At 40.8% G+C, this 20,625-nt stretch overlaps 5 protein-coding genes across 7 annotated transcripts in view; 2 read left to right on the top strand and 3 right to left on the bottom strand.

Moving 5' to 3' along the window:
- Positions 1-1,852, top strand: part of LOC6565908 (myb-like protein Q) — a 46,459-nt gene extending 44,607 nt beyond the window's left edge. Inside the window, exons 6-7 of the mRNA XM_001992701.2 lie at positions 655-1,339; positions 1,460-1,852. Of these exons, the coding sequence (XP_001992737.2) occupies positions 655-1,339; positions 1,460-1,742 (968 nt within the window). The 3' untranslated portion in view covers positions 1,743-1,852. The remainder of the gene's footprint in view (positions 1-654; positions 1,340-1,459) is intronic.
- Positions 1,853-3,095: 1,243 nt separating this feature from the next.
- On the bottom strand, positions 3,096-5,938 carry LOC6565924 (N-chimaerin). 3 transcript variants are annotated; one of them, XM_032738671.1, is made up of 5 exons: positions 5,903-5,938; positions 5,489-5,594; positions 4,254-5,405; positions 4,086-4,191; positions 3,096-3,264 (listed from the first exon to the last, which is right to left on the bottom strand). In XM_032738671.1, the coding sequence occupies exons 1-5, from the start codon at positions 5,921-5,923 to the stop codon at positions 3,183-3,185; spliced, it is 1,467 nt and encodes a 488-aa protein (XP_032594562.1). In that variant the 5' UTR covers positions 5,924-5,938; the 3' UTR covers positions 3,096-3,182. The 3 variants fall into 3 exon arrangements, with proteins under 3 accessions (XP_032594562.1, XP_001992736.2, XP_032594561.1); XM_001992700.2 differs by lacking the exon at positions 3,096-3,264 and adding an exon at positions 3,318-3,758; XM_032738670.1 differs by lacking the exon at positions 3,096-3,264 and adding an exon at positions 3,318-3,758 and having other exon boundaries at positions 4,257-5,405.
- Positions 5,939-6,382: 444 nt separating this feature from the next.
- LOC6565923 (myosin-2 essential light chain) lies at positions 6,383-9,023 on the bottom strand. Its single transcript, XM_001992699.3, has 3 exons — positions 8,908-9,023; positions 8,782-8,809; positions 6,383-7,230 (listed from the first exon to the last, which is right to left on the bottom strand). Exons 1-3 carry the CDS (start codon positions 8,908-8,910, stop codon positions 6,818-6,820), a joined length of 444 nt encoding a protein of 147 aa, XP_001992735.2. The 5' UTR covers positions 8,911-9,023; the 3' UTR covers positions 6,383-6,817.
- Positions 9,024-9,233: 210 nt separating this feature from the next.
- On the bottom strand, positions 9,234-11,698 carry LOC6565922 (protein will die slowly). Its single transcript, XM_001992698.2, has 4 exons — positions 11,541-11,698; positions 10,886-11,189; positions 10,195-10,820; positions 9,234-10,132 (listed from the first exon to the last, which is right to left on the bottom strand). The coding sequence occupies exons 2-4, from the start codon at positions 11,142-11,144 to the stop codon at positions 9,944-9,946; spliced, it is 1,074 nt and encodes a 357-aa protein (XP_001992734.1). The 5' UTR covers positions 11,145-11,189; positions 11,541-11,698; the 3' UTR covers positions 9,234-9,943.
- Positions 11,699-15,238: 3,540 nt separating this feature from the next.
- On the top strand, positions 15,239-18,201 carry LOC6565921 (alpha-tocopherol transfer protein-like). The gene is made up of 5 exons (XM_001992697.3): positions 15,239-15,485; positions 16,578-16,737; positions 17,286-17,367; positions 17,464-17,891; positions 17,962-18,201. Exons 1-5 carry the CDS (start codon positions 15,389-15,391, stop codon positions 18,080-18,082), a joined length of 888 nt encoding a protein of 295 aa, XP_001992733.1. The 5' UTR covers positions 15,239-15,388; the 3' UTR covers positions 18,083-18,201.
- Positions 18,202-20,625: the final 2,424 nt, after the last annotated feature.

Below are 20,625 nucleotides of genomic sequence, written 5' to 3'. Positions count from 1 at the left end.
AGAGAGAGAGAGAGGGATGCATACGAAGTTAATATGCTCAAAATGCTAACAGCAAAGCGATCCCTAATGACTTTTATTAGATGCTTTTCTATGGGGATAATGTTAGATATGACAAATTTAATATCCATATATATGTGCATAGGCCAAGTGCAATTAACATTTAACAATTTTGTATTTAGTTTAAGCCATCTGTTCTGCTTGCTGCAGCAGGTCCAGGATTAGCTATAAGTGTTTTGATAAGATTATTCAGATTGAGCAGCTCTATAAGTTACGTAAGACTATTTTATTTGCTTGAAATAAATTTCTCATAGTTTAGAGTTGGAGTTCTAGTTGAGCTCTAAGTGAGAACGTGTCCCAAAAAGTCTACTCCAATCAGAGCTAATAGAGACAATAGGTTTATAAACACTCTTTTCCATTCTAACCTAATTCATTCATTCCACTTTCCACATGCCCAGCTCTCTCTCTCTCTCTCTCTCTCTCACCTCTCTGACCAGTACCCATTAATGTGGCCACAGAAATAATGAAACACTATCTCTCCCTCTCTCTCTCTCTCTCTCTCTCTCTCTCTCTCTCTCTCTCTCTCTCTCTCTCTCTCTCTCTCTCTCTTTCTTTCTCTCTCTATCTCGCTGTGTACATTTCTCTTTCTTGGGACAGGCATGCATCGCAAGTCAATTGAAGCTCAGTCAACGCTGAAGGACGACTCTGGCGTCAGCGATCACGAGGATTCAGCCGGCTCCAAGTCGGTGCACTCGGATGAGCTGCGCTCGCATTCGCGCGCCTTAAGCTCCTCTACGGAATCACTTAATGTGGTCAGTCCGGCGCCGAGTAGCTGTCCGACAAGCGCCTCGACAGCGCCACCAACTTCGACGACGCCGCATGGCAGCAGCGGCTATGCGGCTGCCTCATCGGCGGCAACGACGCCTACCGGTGCCACCACCAACAGCTCCAACTCGCCCCACATTGAGCTTAGCTCGCCATCGCCCCAGCAGCAGACGCAGTTGCTCCAGCACCAGCAGCAGCAGCAGCACCAGCAGCAACACCAACAGCAACACCAGCAGCAGCAGCAGCAGCCACCAGTTCAGCTTTATGCAACTGCCACACCCAGCTATCATCCGCTGTTGGATGCGGCGAATGCGGCGGGTGCTGGGGCTGCCGCCTCCAGCAAGGACTTTCATCTGATTATGAATACAGCGGTAGCTGCTGCCGCAGCGGCCGCTCAGCAGCAACAGCAGCAACAATTATCGCCCGCAGCCCTGCCGCATTCGGCGCTGCATGCTCATCATTTATCTGCCGCTGCGGCAGCAGCAGCGCTAATGGAACACGATCCAGATGCGTTTAGGTAATTAAGTCAAAAACAACATCAAATTACAGATATATGCAAATTCAAATTCAAATGAAGTGTAACCAAAAAATAACTTTTTGTTTTTGTGAATTCATTTATTTATTTCGTTATTTGCAGAAACAACTCGATTGCCTGCCTGCGGGCCAAAGCGCAGGAGCATCAGGCGCGTCTTCTGAATAACGGCGGACTCTTTCTGCAGGTGCGCAGCTTTGCGGCTCAGGCTCAGGCGCAGGCGCAGGCTCAGGCTCAGGCTCAGGCCGATATGCTCAAGAGCGAGGAGCGGAACAATAACCAAATGATGCACGTGCAGCAACAACAAAAAACCGTGGCAGCTGGGCTGCCCATCAAAATGGAGTTAACCTCCAGTGGCGGCAGTCACGCCTCCAGCGATGACGTGTGACGTCATACGTTGGCGCTGCCAGACAGTTTCCACGCAGGTTTCCGCTAAGGATCTGCACGAAGACGTATTTTAGCTGTAGAGAAACACACATAAAAAAGTAAATAAAAAAACACTCAAAAAAGAAATCGATTTTTTTTAATAGATTTAATATATTTATTGTCATACATTAACCAAATTGAAAACCAATTGACTTCATATGGGGACGCGAATAGTCTCGAAATCCATATGATATGATATTTTAATTTAATGTTTCGATTAGCTCTTAAGATCCAAGAATGTAATATTTTTAATAAATGCATAATCAACATATCAACATTTGTTCTAATTATTGCTTGATCGTTTTCATCACTAGAATGGTAATATAAGTGATCGTCTTCAAAATGAGATTCATGAATTATTTGCCAATTATTATTGCACGTAAAAAACGAATAAAGTTGTTGAAATTTCAGTTATTTGCTGAATTAACCGTTACGAGCAAGCTGCCAGACTTTAAAAAGTAAATTTCACTTAGCTTAACTGTTATACGCTCGCCAAATCGACACATAGATGGCGTTGTACGCCGCACCCGTCGTAGTGTGTGCCACTGCTAACACCCAATTCGGCTTCACTAACAATCAATTTAGCTGCGATAAAAAATTCAAGCGAAACCAGTTTTTCTATCGACTTCAAATAAAATTGCTATCTTCTGACAAATTATTTCTTTAGATGAAAATCTATTTCGGCTTATCGAAATAACGGTGGGGATAACTATCGATTGGCTTAACAAGATTTTAAGATTTCCAACAACAGCATGAAAAACTTATACAAAAGAAGAAAATTTGACAACTCAGGCCTAAGTTGGCCATTTCAAGTACAACCTGGATGTCCTTCAGAGCAATAAAACAATTAAATGAACGAAAGTCTTTCAAACAGCTGAAATAATTTGAAAAAAAAAAAGATATCTAAAAAGTTTTAGTATATTCTGAGAATATACGGAAAATGTGATTTCAAGGCAATTTCGTTCGCTGTGGAAAGTAAATGGTTGCGAGATGATCCTTGAATGCAGATCGATGGATTCTAACTAGAATTATTCTAGAGGTTCTTGGAGGTTTTTCATTTTCGCAAACACTGCTTCAATATTGATTTATTTAGCCTAAAATAATGTTATCATTGGTTCAGAAACTTTGATTAATCATGTTTGGATAGTTTGAAATGCACATTAGCCGCATAATTAATAATAAATAAAAAAAAAACACTCAGTTTATTTTTAATTTGATCAATTATGCTGATTCCCTTTATATAGCTATATATATATATAGTCATACTTACACTTAACATTCGTCACACCGATTATATTCATAGCTGTATAGGTTATTGATTTTAATAAATACATTTATTTATGATATCGTATTATGCTTAACACATTCCAAAACACATTCCAAAAAGGGGTAAATTCGTACGTTAGTCCTTACAACATTCAATGCTAATTCGTAAGAGGCGATCCAAAAGAAGTACATCAGTAATTAGTATAGTTTGGTATGCTCTATAAATGGTATGTGGAAGGCTCGATAATATTAATAATAACTCTAATGGTAATACATAATAATAATATTTATAAATACAAAAATTTCATTGTAATACGCTTAGAGTCTAAATTTTTGGTGAACGCAACAAATATGCGGCAAAATGTTGTTAATAAATAAATAAAGGCTTTGCTAACTTGTAAACTAATTAAGGATTACGAAAATCCGCACATGGATAACGAATTGAAACGAGACAGAGAATGATAAAGAAAGAGAGAGAAAGCGAGATGTACATGCTATCTCACTCGCTGGGCAATGTCGATTTTGTTCTGGCGAATTGGGGGCTTCTCAGGAGCTAGCAAAGATCGTCTCGCAGTGCATGATCAGAGAGGAGAGCATGAATATCTCCTCCGTGAGATTCGTCATGTGCTGGGGCGTGGCAATCAGTGTGGGCGCAAACACAGTGGCCAAATTGTGCTCGTTCATCTTGTTAACGGCATAATGCGAGGCAACGCTGTGAATGTAAAATGTACATGAAATTTCCAATTAGAAACAGATGTAGGATATATAAATATAGCGAATATTTAAATTATATGCACATGAAGCTATTGCTGCAAGCTGCAGAATGAATGCATTTATGGCGTTCAAAAGTTCAGCGTTTTGGTTTCCATCACGATATTCACCATATTCACAATAACGAAAGGGAAAGAGATCGAAGAGAATGGAGTATTCCGTGTGTGATTGAGTTGTCAAATTTTAATGGCAAATTAATGATTATTGATTATGGGTTGAGGCATGGCCACGTCCTGCTTTGTGGTATTATTATCATGCGCTAACTCACCGCTTGAGATGCTCCAGCATGTATTGCAGGCAACTATAGTGGGCAGGCGGTAGTCGACGCACTGCCTCCGCCATGAGCTGCAGCTGTTCCGCTTGCTTGGCGTTGCCTGTAATGGTGGGAGCAACATTTAACAACACATTCGTGTGATTAATAGATGGGGCTACTCACGACCTGCGGCCATAAAGTTGGGATACGCCTGGAACGTGATGAGCGGCACGGGCAGCAGACGCAGATATAGCTTCAATGTGCCCGCAATGACGTTGACATTGCCATAGGCCACCTCGGACATATCAGTCTTGTCGCCATCGCGATCGAGGGCCAGCTTGAGGGCATCGATTTCATCGGCAAAGCCGGAGACGCGATAGATGCCCTCCTGGAGCATGCCGCGCGCCTCCACCTCCTCGACACAGCGACGGACGACAAATGGTATGTTGCATTGGTGCAGCTGCACCATGGTGGTCAGATCGGTGCCAAATACACCGCGTATGCACTTCAGATCTGGGACACACTTGGGCGGCACCAGCTCCGAGCACTTGTTGTGCGCCATAAACCCACAGGCATCGCACTTGACGCCCTGCGCGGTGAAGCCCCATAGAAAATTGGCGCAAAACTCACACCAGTTGAGCCCCTTGAAGGTGTGCACCTTGAAATGGTGCGGCTTTTCATATACCAACGGCATGGGATCGACGGCAATCTGTTGTTGTGGCTGCTGTTGCTGCTGCTGTGGCGTCTCCTGGCTGATCTGGCCTGACACTGCCACATCCGCATCCGACTGGACAGCAACTGTATCACAACAATCATCAGCTGCGACGCTGGCCTTGCCCAGCTCATTGGAAAGTGCGCGCAGCTTGCGACGATTAAGTGTCATGTAGGGACTCTGCTGATAGCAATTTTTGGTTTGCTGATTTATCTGCTGTATGATGGGGCTGGCGTGCAGCTGCATGTGAAAGTTAATTAGCCCATCGGCGACCATTTCGTGCACCGTCTCATAGTGTTTATCCTGCTCCCGCAAATAGTGGCCCTGGCCCGGCTTGTAGAAGACCTTGTAGTGTTTCGTGCGCTTGTTGAAGCGAACGCTCAGCGTATAGTAGCCATCCGCTTTGGGGCTGCGCCGCACCAGATAGCTGCCATCGCTGGAGTTCGCCAGCAGCTGCTCGGCTTCCAGGTGACCCATCACGCCATGGTATTTGCTGCCATATAAGCGCACTGCCTGATTGTTATCCTCAACGGCGTCGGCGGTGCTGTTCGCCGGTGGCAAAAGCAGAGTCCGCTGACAGCGCACGGGATGCGGGGCCGGTGCGTCCAATTGTATTTTATACACTGACACACACACGCATACATACAAACATACATACATATATTTAATTAAGATATGGTGGTTGCCGTTATTTTCAGTTACTTACATTCGGGCTTCCAGACCTTTTGCACTGGGGAACTCGGCTCACCGCCGCCTGGCAATGTGGCGACTACGCCCGCAGCTTTCGACATGACAAGAGCAAAAGGGCGCAACTAAAAATAAGCAACGCTAAGCGCTAATTAAGGAATGCAGTTTAGCACTGTTTGAAATGCTTGAAGCTTAAACTAAAAGGAGCATTTTTGCTTTTGTTTATTTCTATTCTCAGGCCTTAGTGCGACCAGTGTGGCCGCTACATGGGGAGAGAGAAAATACCAATAAAGTTGTATTATAATAATACTAGTTTGCTCAAATGGGGAGTGCCACACCTTGCAACAGTTTCGACTGAATTAATGTTATTGAGCAACAGCTTTCTTAATTAATCGAATAAAATTACTCTACAATTAGCCCAAACTACTCTTACATTATCCCAAATTGATATCATTTTGCCTCTTGTGACTGACGCTTTCAGCACTGACCATCGCGTCTATCGATAACTGTGTGCATTCAATTAAGCTGATTGATACGGTACTGGAAATTTAAAAATTTGGAAGCACCTTGCATTTTTTTGTCGCTAGCATTTAGTATAAGTTTTTTTTGACTAGAAAAGAAAACACACAATTTTAGTTTTCATATGTTTTAATAACTTTAAGTACGTTTCTTTTGTAAAAAGATCCACTTTCATTTCTTTCATTTATTAAATACAATTATTAAATTATTTAAAAAAAAAACATGTAAAACGTCGAAATGCGCATTACAGTTACATTATACGCTTCATTAATGTAGAAATACTTGTTATGATACTCGCTGAAGACTTGAGTCCCATTATAGTTATGTATGTAAAAATCGGGCATAATTTCTTTTCTTGATAATAAACTCGTTAGATTTAGAATAATACGCAAAATTTAACGATGCGACCATTTAAATAGGTTTTTTTTTGTGTCGATGTGAATTACCCTGCATTGAACAACGGTTAAGTGTTGTGTGTGTGTGTTTGTGGGTGTATGTGTGTGTGTGTGTGTGTGGTATACTTAAGTTTGATGTTAGTCGCGCTAAAGGTTCGTCCGTTTGTCTTTAGATGGAATCGATTATATTTGCATCCGAAATGCAAGAATATATAAAAAAAATATATAAAAAAGTATACAAATTTGTGGCTAAGAGAAAACTATTGGACAGACGCTTCTGCTCCTAGTGCTGCTGCTGCTACTTAAACAAAGTGGAATCTTGGAATTGGAGTTTGGCGGAATGAACGGCTAGCTAGCATGGCAGGTGAGTGTTATTATTGTTGCTGTTCTTATTGTTGTTGTTGGTGGTTGTTGGTGTTTAAGGTGCTGGTTCTCTATCCGCTCATGACCATGCGCACGAACTCCTCGTAGTTGATGTTGCCCTGCTGATCCTCCATGTTGGCCAACAGCTGTTCGACCTCCTCATCGGTGAGCTTCTCGCCGAGGGTGGTCAACAGATGGCGCAGCTCAGCAGATGATATATAACCGCTGGCATCCTTATCGAAATGGCGCAAGCCCTCAATAAAATCATCGGCCGTATCGCCAGAGCGCGCCTTCGAAATCGCCTGGTAGATGGGCAGAAAGACCTCGAACGAGATGCGCTCATCGGGCTTCAGCTGATGTGTGCACTTCTTCACATCCGACTCGGTGGGATTCTGTCCCAAAGCGCGCAGACACTCTCCCACCTGGCCCAGCTGTATCTTGCCATCGCCGCGATTGTCGAACAGATTGAAGGCCTCCTGGAACTCTGTAACAATAAAAGAGCAACCAAACAAAATGTGTATTATATATATATATGCCGTATATTGTATATTTTTTTGCTGCAGACGGAGACAACCTTCCAGCGTGGTAAATGTGGGTTTCACGTGTGCCGTGTAATAATACATTATGATTCAATCCACGAATCTGAACCGTTTGCCTGGCTGCACTGCCTGCTACTGAGTTAGTCCGTTGCTCAGCGCACAACAATCTGTTGCAGCAGCAGCAACAGCAGCAGCAACAATTGTTGCCGTCGTTGTAGTTTTATACCCTTGCCGAGGGTACTATCATATATTTAGTGAAATAAATATTTTAGAAGCGATCGTTCTTGTGCGATTTCTCGACCAAACCAACTTTTAACTCGTAAAATCTTTTGAAGATTTTTTAATTTAACATTGGACAACGAAATCATTTGGTGACCTTTGGAAATATCTTACAAAAATCGGGTGTGTGGATAAAATGAAAAGGCAAGGGTATCACATCTTCGGCATTTCAAGTATTAACGCATAATATTTTGTTGCAACAATGCCAAAAATGGCATTAAAAGCAACAACAGAATTTTGTCCATTTTAGGCAATGAATGAACAGAGTCAGAATCCACATTCGCGTTCTCCTCGTTCGTCGTCTGTTCAGGTAAATCAATACGCGCAATGCGGTCAGCTGACGTCAATGCAACAACAACGGCAACAACAAGAACTCAATGTCTGTGACTTAAAATTATCGCCAAGCGACAAGCAATAGAATCGTTTTTGATTAAGTTATCAAAACAGCAACGAATTCCAGCAAGCAGCAAGTTGCGTAAACATATTCGCCATGTTTCTCGCAGCCACACGAGGGCGATGACAGGGGGCGGGGGGAAAGGGGTATTGCCCAGGGCCATGTGGCAAGTTGACCCACAATAAAGCGACCTTAAATGGCAGCTCAGCTGGCTCAGCTGCTGTCCAACATGGATATTGCCAAAAGTGTTTGACGCTGCTGGCTGCTGTTGTTGCAGCAGTTGCTATTGCAGCAGTCGCCGCTGAGACTGAGCTGCCAACAGTTCGCGACGGTGTCCTGGACAGGGCGGCGGCAGCAGCAATCAGTCAGTCAGTCAGAGAACAATCATCCTTCTTCAAGCTAATCGATTTTTTATGCTTCCATTTAACCGTTAATCGCTTGCTTTGCGCGTTCGTTCGTTGAGTGTTGTGTGAGTCATTGACGCGATCGTATGGCTGCTTTCGTCGGCTTTTTTATGTGAGCATATATGTGTGTTTGGGTGTATATGTGTGTGTGTGTTTATTTTATCAATGATTCATGCGCCGCAAAAGAAGATATTTAACACACACACACACACATGCACTCGCACAAAGAGACATGCAAAATGGTGACAACGTATGCACAAATACTTGAGCTGTTTTTTTTTTGTTCGTTGCGTTTCTCTTGTTGTTTTCACTTTGAGTTGGCACTTTGAACTTATGCGCCCATTTCTAAACCAACACCCACTTACGAACACTCACACACACTCAAAGGCACACACAAAACACTCATGACACACACTCACCAGCCAACTGATCCTCGGTGTAAGCTGCCTGTAAAAACAAAAACAACAAAATTATTACACTCATTAATGTGTATATAGTGCACACAATGCTGCAGATAGCTGCAAAAATAGATTTATACAACTTACCATGTTGATTTAATGTAAGGAAAACAACACAAAACACGGGGTAAATCGAATGCCAAATGCACTTAATCCAAATTATTAGTTGGCGATGGTAGTGCCAGTGCTGCAGAGAGCAATCGATAACGTTATCGGAAAGTATCGCACTTGCAATATACAGCACTAGCTGCAACACCTTAGCAACACTGGCTGCCACTAACACTCGTTTAAATCAGAAAGAACAAAACAATTCGTTTTATTATTTTAATCGTACATCAGTTTCTGAATGGATTCAAGCAATCAATTATTACATATTTTTACAAACTACTTAATCCAAACATGTTGACGTTGATATATAAGAATATGATTTTTTTTATTATTAAATCTAATCTAATAATTAAACATATATGCATATATATAATAATGTGGTTATTTTGTTTGATGTCGCTGGTGGTGTGTTTGTCATTTGAACCTTAAATTTAGGTTTAAATTGTGGTGAAATGTGTGAAAAATTGTGGGTTTTTGGGGCTTGTTTACTGACCAATACATTAGCTAATATATATTTATATGCATAAATATATATTTATATACGGACGCAATTTTTTATATGCGTCCGCTGCACTATTTAAATGTTTTAAAAGTGCATTTGTTTTACATTTTTTTTCGTTGAAAAAAAAAAAAAATTAAAAGTAATTGAATTTAAAATAAAATTATTCACGAAATGTGTGTGTGATTTTCTGTGTGTGTTATTTTCAGTGATTGCTACTATGAACTTGCACAGAGCAATAGCAGAGCCAAAAACCACAAAACTAAATTGAAAGAACGCTCATCCGCCTTGCTCTGTGATTTGCAGTAGCAACAACAATAGCAATAGCAATAACAATATTGCTATCGCTCATAATTTTTGCTCTTGCTTTGAGCAAGCGAATGAGCAATCTTTCAGTTTTGTGCTCTGTTATTGCTCTGTACAAATTCATAGTGGTAGCAATAGCAGAGCAATGTTTCTATTGTTCTTGGTGCTACGGAGTAGTAAATTCAATCACTGGATATTTAGCAGGAAACTCTAAGTGTCCGACTTCCACAGTTTTATGGTCTTGTCGTTTTCCAGCGCAGCAGAGGCGATGATGTTTTCAGTGGGATGGCAGGCAGTGCAGAGGACGGTGTCCGTGTGTCCCTGTAACTTTTGTACTACCTCTTTACTTTGTAGATTCCATATGTAGACCATATTGTCTTCGCTGCCGCTGACGATCCACTGCAATGTGCATACAATCCAAGTAAGTAAATAAACTGAATTTGTTTGGTTTAGCTACTCACCTTGCCGCCGGTGACGGAGAAATTTGCAAATATGCAATACTTCTCGTTCTTGTGGCCGGTGTAGGTTTTCAGGCATTTGCCCTTAGAGTAGTCCCAGAGTTTCAGGGTGTTGTCAAGTGTGGCTGCCAGTATGTATTTACCGTTGGGCGAGAATTTGACAAAGCTAACGGGCGGATTGTCATCATCGATCAGCGTCTTCAGGCACTGTCCGCTGGCCGTATCCCAAATACGGCACAGACCATCATAGCTGGAGCTAACAATCAGTGAACCATCGCGATTGAAATGCACCGCCGAAACGGGATCCGAGTGGGCGGGTAGCGTCTTCAGGCATTTGCCCGTGCGCACATCCCAAATGCGTACGCTCTCATCAAAGCTGCCCGACACAATCAAATTGGATTGCGGATTGAAATTACAGCAGAAGACATAGTTGCTGTGGCCCTTGAGCGTTTTTAGACTCTTCCCACTGCTCAGTTCCCACACTTTGAGCGTCTTATCATCGCTGCCGCTGACCAGCAAACGAGAATCGGACGACCAGGCGACATCACTAATGCCCAGCTTGTGCCCGGATATGGTCTTCTCGAATTTACCATCGTACGCACCCCAGATCTTTATGAGTTTATCCGCAGCTAAAAAACAAAGCAAAGATAAATAATATATTCAATAGAGATATTGGAGCATCTATCTAACTCACATGAGCTGGCAAGCCATTCGCCATTGGGGCTGAATTTGACCGCGGAGACGGCCTTGGTGTGGCCGGCAAGCGTGAATTTCAGCGTATAATTTGGCTTCACCGACATGGAGCTCTTGTTCGATGTTGTGTTCGACGATGTCGATGATGCAGAGCCCGGCTGCAGCGTATTTGGGCCACTGGGCGTCGTGGGCATCGGTTGCTGCGGCTGCTGATGCACAACGCCAGGATGGCCACTGTGCACGGCTCCAATGGGCACCATGGCGAGCGTGTTCCTTATGCTTCAATTTAACTTAATAGCTTAACTCTGCAATAAATAATATACAAACACACACGCTTACTTAGTACGAACGAATTACAATGATCCAAAACAACAACAATAGCAGCATCAGCGGCTGCAGCTGAAACAAAAATCTAACCACGCGGTTTTCTTTTTTTTTTTTTTGGGTTATTGACAACCACTTGGCGACCGGTGTGGGAATTGCTCTTGTTTTATGCTCTACGTTTAGAGAGTCTGCGCTGCTGTTGCGGCAGCAGCGACTGCTTGCAATTTTTCCACCCTCCGCTCGTGTTATTGTAGCGCGGCGTGCTCTTCTTCTTCTTCGTTGTGGGCCCGGACGGTTTCGTATTGTTATTATTTGTGTAGATTATAAATTACCTAGAGCAGACGTTAGCGCCGGTGGCGTTTGGTAATGTTTTTTTACTATTGGCGCAGTGGGCAGATAATGGTTATGTTTGTTGCAGCAAATGCAATTTGTTTGCTTTCTGCTTACTCTACTTTTTTTAGCACGTGCTTCTTCTTTCTACTGCAATGCGTGCGTGAGCAAAAACATGGCGCGTACTTGACAGTTGTGATGACAGTTTGCGGCTGTTCATTCACAGTGCTGAGTAGCACCACTTTTAAACACACCGATGATTACTGCTCACCGCTTACGCACCAAAGCTGTTTGCTATAGCACGCGCTCTTTCAAATTATAGCGCCCCTCAAAAATATTCAACTATTTATTATTTAATCAATATGGTTTACTTATTTATATAAGGAATTGATTGTTATATCCGATGCTTATACAGTGGTACTATACTTAACAATATTATGAATAATATTTAAACAGTATGCCGCATCTCTTTTATTTCGATTCCATCAGTGTGACCAAGTTTGGGAAGACTTCTTACGAATTTTTACAGCTTAGTTGGGAAGCTGTGACGAAAAGTGCATTATGTCGATTTTAGTAGTCATTTATGAAGTGATTGCTGCAAGCATGCAACTCTCATTACATTTTGCTGACTATTTGCCAGTTGCAGCATCTGCAAACAAACATTGCACAATTACAACGTATTTGTAGTTGTGGAGGAAAAAATATTACCAAAACAATATTCTGCCTTTGCTATTGGATAACCCAATACACACACAGCTTTTGTGTATGAAAATGAAAAATTGCATCCCAGCCATTACGTTCGAAAAGGTTATCCGCATTATTTTGGCTTTTCAAAAAATAATTTTCTCAAAACTATGAAAATAAGCCGGTAACAAAAATAGAACTGTAATTAAAACAATAAGAAAAATGTATGGGTTTTTATGAAAAGTAACGCGGCACAATGGTAAATATTGTGTTGATTGACCTATGTTGGTAATATTGGCAGCACATCACATCGCCAATTGACAAATAGGCCCATCGCACAAAGCGGCATCAAGCGGAACACATGGTCTTATTTTAATGATGTAAAACGCTGTTCGCACAGGCAACATCAGTATCAATCACAGCTGTTAGTTGACTATAAAATTGTTGGACAATAATTAAATATTCAGGAGGAAGTCGGTGTTGTTGTTGCTGTTTTTTATGATTGTCAATTTGAAAATTAAGATAGAAAAGAAATATGAGATATTTGCAGAGCAATGAACCATTGCCAAAGCCAGACAAGTTGTGGAAAATGCATTTGACTATTTCTCAATTGAATGTACATACATATATAAAATATATATACCAATATCTGTCTGTATATCACACAGCAACTGCAGCAACATTGTTTGAAAATATTTATAGTTATTTTAATTAAATATAATAAACTTGAAAATAATATACATATACATAAGGAAACACTTGCACTAATGTGCGACATCTTGACCTGTAAATGACAACTTAGACTCCCACATAGCTCAAATATATTGACACTTTTTCTCAAATTAAAAAACAAAAAACCAATTTTCAATTCCAAACTAAACTTAAGATACGACTACACAAAATATACTTTTTAAGTAATATTATTTGTCAACATTGAAATAACGCAGTCTTTTAGCTCAAATTTACACATGCCAGCCAACATTTAAATAATCATTCTGAATACATTTAAATTCAAATATTAAAATAGCATTCGAATTTTAAAATTGTTTGCCACTGGTTCTTAACAAAAACTCAATGTGTTTGGTTTGGCATTAAAAATTATAGCCTTTTTCATTTTTGGTGAACTTTTTGGGGAATTGCAAAACTTAATTTTCTCAAGTTTCAAATTGTGTCTGTTGGTATTTGTGTTGTCCAAGGTCAAACAGTTTTCAATAAAAGCCACAGTAATAACATTTTATTTGCTGTCATGTGCGGGGTCTTTTCTACATTTTTTTGACTGGTTGTCTTTGTTGTAGGTTTGTGCGTTTCTTTTATGACTGCATTAAATATACGAGTACGCTAAAAATTATGGAAACGTCCCAAAACTAAAACTACAGCTCTCAGGGCTCAAAGACCACAATTTTACACATATACCCTCACATTTATAATGTGTTGATCACCTACCTAACTGAACTTGACTCTTCGCCGTATAAATGGAACTTTGTAGTGGAATCTCATATGCCGAAAGCGTGCTGATCTGTATTTTGTAGCTGTCGTAGAATTGGTCGTCAAAATAGAATATAGTTATCATTATTTAATTTCTAACTACAATATAATGTTAAAAAAAAGCGTTGTAAGCATACCAAATAAATATTTCATTGTTTACAAGGCAACTGGCATATTGTTGTAAAAATGTTGTTTTCTGTTTTTATTCGGCATTCTGAAAAAGTGTTGATTTTGACTGTTGGTTATCATTGTTGCTGTTGTATTTGTCTTTCTGTTTCGCTGTCTGTTTCTATTTCGGTTTCTGGGCTGTACTTGACCGCTTGTCGCTACTTTTTCTTCTTCTTCTTCTTCGCCTTAATTTCGACTGTTTTGTTTTAATTCAAGTTGTTGTGTCGCATAGTTAAACTTCCGAATCACGTAAAACCAACGAACAGTAGGGGCCAGTAGGGGGCAGTTGGGGGCAGCAGGGGTACAACAACGTCGGGCATAGCAAGTGGAGCGCATACGAAAATTGTTTGCCAATGTCGCGATAAAACGCCGAAAACTACAGAAACAAAGAAATACAAAGTCTAAGAATGTTTGACTAACAGATACCCTGTACTCGTTAATGCAAACAGTGTTCAAGAAATGATACGTATTGGAAAATTAGCCTCGTTTCTGAAATGGCATATTTAAATATTGCTGAACACAACAAAAGTCTGCGAATGTTTTGTCAAGTGCAATAAGCGAAATTTTCCACTAAGCCCTTTCAGCTTCCAAGTTCAATGAAGTATATGAATTTATAGATATATATATGTATGTATGTATATATATAGGAGAATTGTGCACTTGTCGTTTGTTGATGGTGTTTGACGACCCTGCTTTGACAGCTTATGCTTAGTGGGTATAGCAAAACGTGCAGAGTTGAAATGCAGACAGAAACGTGGCAAAGAGAAGTTGAATTGGGCCGCTGGACACAAACACGAATACGGGCCTGGCCACGTGTACGCTTCATAGAACATACACACGCACACACACACACGCACACACACACACGCACACACACATACACACACATTCGACCTTCCGGCACATAAAACAATTGCAAATAGGTTATGTAAATAGCACAACGGACCAAAAACAAAAAAAAATACAAAAAATTTCGACAAGCGCTGCATGAAAAGCCAAGCCGTTGTACACAATAGCGCTGCGTCAGTTCATTTAAGTCACACACACACACCCACTGCATACGTGCATACGTGTGCAAAGAGGAGGGGGAGGGGGGGGGGAGAGTAGAGATCTCAAGTCGCATTGGCGAGTGCAATGCCTTAACGCAAACTTACGAGCAGCACAATAGCAGCCCTTCCACTCCCCACCCCACCCCACCATCGCGCCCTCTTTCCACTCCCTCTACTTCTCTCTCATTACACCTCAATTTTCGTAGACAAACTTTGTTGCTGTTATTGTTGTATTTTTTTAATTTATTTTTTTTTAAATTTTTGCGAACGCTGGCAACGCTAAGAAACGTAAGAAACTTCACACACAACAAATCAGTTGCAGTTGCGAATTAGCATCGCACAGACGCGCTTTTTATTGTCTCTCGCTCGCAAGCAGTAATTGAAGATTTCATTAACTTATTGTTCTTGTTGTTAAATTTGTTAATTTTGTTGTTTTTGTTGTTGTTATTGTCGTTTGACAAAGAATGGTGCACAAAAAGGATGATGAACAGCTGATGGCACAGCGTGTGGATGAGTTGCGACAGTTGCTCAAGTCGCAGCCGCAACTACCCCACAATATCCGTATGTCAACCTAGTTGGATAGATAATACGAAATATTCCAATTATGAAGTGTATATCAAATTTAGCTTTATAACGAGTTAAGAGCCAGCTTGGTCGAAATTGCGCGTATTCCTTGTACGCTATGATAAAAATAAGAAAGTGTTATTTGGGATTATTATTTAGAATATGTAGAACATCATTTTGAAATAGTACAAGAACCCGTTGAAAAGTGCACCAAAGCTTGGATTAGAGTAGGTTTTCAGCAACGAACTTAAATGTGAATAAGAGAGTCAAATCTTCTCAAGAAAAGAAAAGTTGAAGTTCAAACAAAGCTTCTGGCTTAAATTACAGTTTACACATATTACTTAGTATAATTTCAAATAAGCTTACATCAATAAGGGAAGTGACGTTTCAATCTAAGCGCTAATTTGGCAAGCTTTTCAGAATTCTGTAAAGAATAGCATTAAAACACGTAATTAAATTGTTTACTTGAGTTTGTACTGTGCAAGGTTAGAGGTTTACACAAATATTTTAGCTTTAATTAGCGGAACCAGTTGAAAATGGAATTTTAATTAAAATGTTGTAAAATTAAGTATTAAGCTTAAATAGATAAAATACAAAGATATAACAAAGATCGGGCTTAGAGTCTACAATTGAGAAAAACTTAAAACATAATTGTTGGTCAATTAGAATGCCAGAGATTGGTACTGCTTTGCCACAAACTAAAACCACTGACTGTAGAAATCTAACCACATATCTAACTATCCGTAACTCATAATCAAGGGATAATTGCAATGTACAAATGTATGTGAATGTAATTGCCAAAGTTACGCAAGCTTTGTCCAATCGGCACTTGGCATTAAGTTGTTTAGATTCGTAAGCTAAGAGCCAAGAGCAAAGAGAGCTTGTGCAGGCTTGGCTGGGGCAGCGTGGCCACTTTTGTGGGTCAACTAACTTGAATGTTGAATGTTGCAGCTGTTGCATAACCGTTGCATCGACCACATTAACAACAACTAAATTGCACACTGTTTTTCCTCCATGCCGCAACTGCAACTGCGACTGCCGCAACTGCAATTTGGACTGGAACCGCATCTCGTCTGCCACATTGATTAGCGGCCACTTTGTTACGACGTTTCCTACACACGACGAGGGGTGATGTTGCTGCCGCACAGCGTCTGCTGCAGCTCAACTATGCCATGCGCAACAAGCACCCGCAAATCTTCATCGATCGCGATCCATTCGATGCCAGCTCCCAGCAACTGCTGCAAGTCGCGTGAGTGCACCACACAAGCCACAAGCTAGAGATGGGCGCGTGACAAAACCCTGACACGAGACAACACTTCGCGACACCAAACACTGATCCACGTTGATCAAAAATTAGAATCGGAAAAATACTTTTATGTTTGGCTCGGAACCGAAATTCGTTTCGACGTGACACACCCAAAACTAAAGCATTTGTTCATTTGCTATTTTTACATGTTATATATAATTATATGTTCTCCGGCACTTTCCATAAGTATAAATTTGAATGATGCTGTTAATGAATTTTTTTTAATTATTATATTTATATTTGGTATAATATCAATATTCTTCTTGCCGGTTTGAGTTGTGTCAGGTCGTGTTGTTCCATTTTAAACAAGTCTTCGTGTCGTGCTGTTGTTGTCTTGTCCAAAACAAATGTTTGAAACCCGAACGAGCAAAGTAAACACGAGTCTACTCATCTCTGATGCCGGTCACCACTCAACCGGTTTTCTTTTCTTGAGTTGAGTTTTGAGTTTTGTGGCAACATCTAATTAAAGCTATTTGTTGCTGTTGTTGCAGTGATCTGGTGCCGCTGCCCGGCCTGACGCCGGAGAACAACAAACTGCTCTTTTACCGCCTGATTGATTACGATGCGGACAAGGTAAGCGCGTAAGCAACTCAAGCTGAAGGCAGTCTAATTCTGTTTGTCAATTTGTCAATTTGTCAACTTGCTAAATGCAATTTGCCAATTTGCCAGTTTAACTTTACCGCCGGCATCAAGGTCTTCTTTATGGTCGCCGACTGTCGCTTTGCCACTGAATCGGGTGGCCGTCTATCGGATGGCGAGATACCCATCTTCGATATGGCCGGATATACGCTGCGCCATCTGACGAAGACGGTGCTCAGCTCGCTGCGCGTTTACATGAAGTTCGTGCAGGAGGCGCATCCTGTGCGTCTCAAGGAGATCCATGTGCTCAATTGCCCATCGTATCTGGACAAGGTGCTGACGGTCGTCAAGCCGTTCATTAAGAGCGAGGTCTTCAAGCTAATTCATTTCCATCTACCCGATGCGGATACACCCTACAAGCACTTTCCACGCGCCATGCTGCCCGAGGAGTACGGCGGGGAGGCGGGCAAAATGTCCCAGTTGAAAGACCATTGGATGCAGCTGCTCCAGCAGCAACGGTAACTTAAAGATAATCTAATAGTGTTTGTAAAACTTTTTACTGATTTTACATCCGTTGATTTCTACCAGCGAATACCTGAGCGATGCCACCAACTGGCAGTTGAACAAGTGCAAGAAGAGCGGAAGCAGCAGCAGCAGCAGCTCCTCCGATTCGGTGACGCAGAGCCTTAAGACACTGGAAATCGATTAATTGTATTTATACCAACTTTCCTGTATATATCTACATACATATTTGTACATATTTCCCCAACTGGGTTTGGCTTTAGTAAATATTTGCTTTGATATTGTAAAACAAACAAAATTCTGCTAACTTAGGCGAAACGAATGAAAAGATTTAATGAAAGATGGAGAGCTATAATTACCCTATAGCATTTATAAAATACAATAGCTCAAATACTGTTCAAAGCAAGAATGTTTCTTGATTTGCTATTGCGATCCAATTGGAGCAACATCGATATCTAAACTATATAAAAGAGTTGTGCCTAATTCTGTCTGAGCGGAATGAGAAGCATTCGCAGAATTTTCATTCCCAATGCTGCAACATAATCTTAATCAATAGCATCCACATCATGAACATCATCATCATCATCGTCGTCGTCGTTGTTGGGAGCTTGATGCAATTAAGTGGCCAACTAGGAACAGTAAAGCTTATAAAAGCCAGTGGATTTAAGCGAGAAGTCCCAGCACAGATAAGCACCGTTCATTCAAAAGCTTTCATGCACTGCAAGAAAGAAAAACCATTTATTTGATTCAACGTGCAAATTCTTCATAAATAACAAGAGTCTACTTTAAATTGTCCGTTTTTTCGAATGAAAGCAACTTTTGAGAAACTTAAGAGACTTGAACCGTGAGATATTAATTGGTTTGTACCCGGGTCATGCAAAGTATTAAAATTGGGGTGTTACGTCGCCTAGGAGACTAAGAAATCGATGAAATCACAAATTGATACAAGCAACACTGAAAGATAGATTACGACCAACATCCTTGTAAGATTGGTACGACAATTGGGAAAGTCTATTTGTGCCATAGAGTTATCAAATTTTCTACGAAATTTCTTTGGTATCTATTATCAGTTACCAGCGTATTTGACAGTCGGTGATACCCGAACAAATATTCTCAGCTGTTCACTTTTAATTTGATTATGCTTTAACTTTTTATCTAATATTGTGCTTTAGACAAATGTTTTTTGTTTTTTTTTATATATATATTTTTCAGTTCAGATTGAAAAGAATCGAGCTTCAGTGAGCCGTAACAATGGATTATAATCACAAGAACAATATGTAAAAGATCAGGTGAAGACTGCTTTCAAAGTTCACTCGGTTTTCTGCCAGTGCATTCGCATTCCATCTGCTGTGAGCACATTCCATATTAAATGTGTCTGTATTAAACATAAATACGAGTATATAGAAATAGCATACGTGCATATGCATGTATTGTATTGTATTGTGGGTTGCATATGGACAGACAGACAGACAGACAGACAGACATACAGATAGACAGGCATACATATATAAGTGGAGCAGTAGCATAGCATTGGTAGAGCACTTGAAAGCATAATGCGCATATTGACATGTCCATTGGTTGGTTTTTCCAGCCACCCTGTGGCACCCTGTGTGCGGACCGAGCACTTCAACTGGCGTCAATAGCACATTCATCCACAAAATATAGAGTGAGATCTGACACATTGCAGCTGTGCTCTCGTATTATTTTATGCTTGTCTGTGTTTGTGTGTGTCTGTGTGTGTCTGTGTGTGTGTGTGTGGATGACACATTAAAGTGCAGCTTTAACAAGTAAGAGTGCTGCAGTCGAGTGAGCTCGACTTCGATATGCCCTGAACACAGCTGTTTGATGTATTCTAGTTTTATTGGCTAATTTCCCTTTTTTCATTTTTCATTTTTATTCTTTTTTCACATATTATGGCAGATCCATGTACTGAAGAGTGAAAAAAGCCCGATTACATACATCATTTTGCTTATATCAAATGTATCGATATCCGAGGCATTTATCGACCTGGCTGTTGATCCTGGTCAACAATATATGTATACACTTTATGGCATCAGAGATGCTTCCGTCTGTCTGTTACATACTTTTGCGCAAAACCATTATACCCTTTTAAGCCATTTTCAATGGGTTCAGGGTACAAAAATGTCATGTGCTCAGCAAACCATCATCCAAAGGCATAACCCAATAAGCGATTCTCTCCTGTCCCGTCTGTAACAGTGAAGCGTGCAAATAAACATATATGTACATATATACATATATATATATATATATATGTATATATATATCTATGTGTATATATACAATGTATATAGGAAAAGCAACGCTTAACATCGTTTAACGTCATCCATCAGTTCTGAGTTTTGCGTGTGGCACTCCCAGTCCAGAGACAGAGACAGACACAGACAGAGAGACAGACACAGAGACATAGACAGAGAGAGAGAGAGAGAGAGAGAGAGAGAGAGAGACTGTCGCAAACTGCACCCTCGCACAACCGGCTTATTCGTTTATCCAAACGGAACGTGCACTGCATGCAATTGCATGCCAATCGAATTATATGGCAACTCTGCTTTACCATTTTCTCATTTTATTATTTGTTTGTTTTTTTGTTGATGTTTTTGTTTTTTTGTCTTATTTTTTTGGTAATCAACAACATAAACGTGGCACGTCCAGCCATGCAACGGCGCATGGGCAGCTCGGACGACTGTCCTAAAGGGCATATCAGTCCTGCCT

This window comes from Drosophila grimshawi, unplaced genomic scaffold (genome assembly GCF_018153295.1).
Source record: "Drosophila grimshawi isolate 15287-2541.00 unplaced genomic scaffold, ASM1815329v1 contig_848, whole genome shotgun sequence".
NCBI lineage: Eukaryota > Metazoa > Arthropoda > Insecta > Diptera > Drosophilidae > Drosophila > Drosophila grimshawi.
This window is presented reverse-complemented; position numbering and strand designations above follow the sequence as displayed.

What these genes read in the sequence shown, in the direction of transcription:
- LOC6565924 (XM_001992700.2), bottom strand. Translation starts at nt 5,923, where the DNA reads ATGATATCAATTTGGGATAAT. An exon ending in TGATATCAATTTGGGATAAT is followed by an intron (nt 5,595 to 5,902) that starts GTAAGAGTAGTT and finishes GCTTATTTTTAG; the next exon opens with TTGCGCCCTTTTGCTCTTGT. An exon ending in ATGCTGGAGCATCTCAAGCG is followed by an intron (nt 3,759 to 4,085) that starts GTGAGTTAGCGC and finishes TTACATTCACAG; the next exon opens with CGTTGCCTCGCATTATGCCG.
- LOC6565923 (XM_001992699.3), bottom strand. An exon ending in CACCGAGGATCAGTTGGCTG is followed by an intron (nt 7,231 to 8,781) that starts GTGAGTGTGTGT and finishes TTATTGTTACAG; the next exon opens with AGTTCCAGGAGGCCTTCAAT.
- LOC6565922 (XM_001992698.2), bottom strand. Translation starts at nt 11,144, where the DNA reads ATGGTGCCCATTGGAGCCGTGCACAGTGGCCATCCTGGCGTTGTGCAT. An exon ending in CGAATGGCTTGCCAGCTCAT is followed by an intron (nt 10,821 to 10,885) that starts GTGAGTTAGATA and finishes TTTGTTTTTTAG; the next exon opens with CTGCGGATAAACTCATAAAG. An exon ending in TCTCCGTCACCGGCGGCAAG is followed by an intron (nt 10,133 to 10,194) that starts GTGAGTAGCTAA and finishes TGCACATTGCAG; the next exon opens with TGGATCGTCAGCGGCAGCGA.
- LOC6565921 (XM_001992697.3), top strand. Translation starts at nt 15,389, where the DNA reads ATGGTGCACAAAAAGGATGATGAACAGCTGATGGCACAGCGTGTGGAT. An exon ending in GCAACTACCCCACAATATCC is followed by an intron (nt 15,486 to 16,577) that starts GTATGTCAACCT and finishes CACATTGATTAG; the next exon opens with CGGCCACTTTGTTACGACGT. An exon ending in CAGCTGCTCCAGCAGCAACG is followed by an intron (nt 17,892 to 17,961) that starts GTAACTTAAAGA and finishes GATTTCTACCAG; the next exon opens with CGAATACCTGAGCGATGCCA.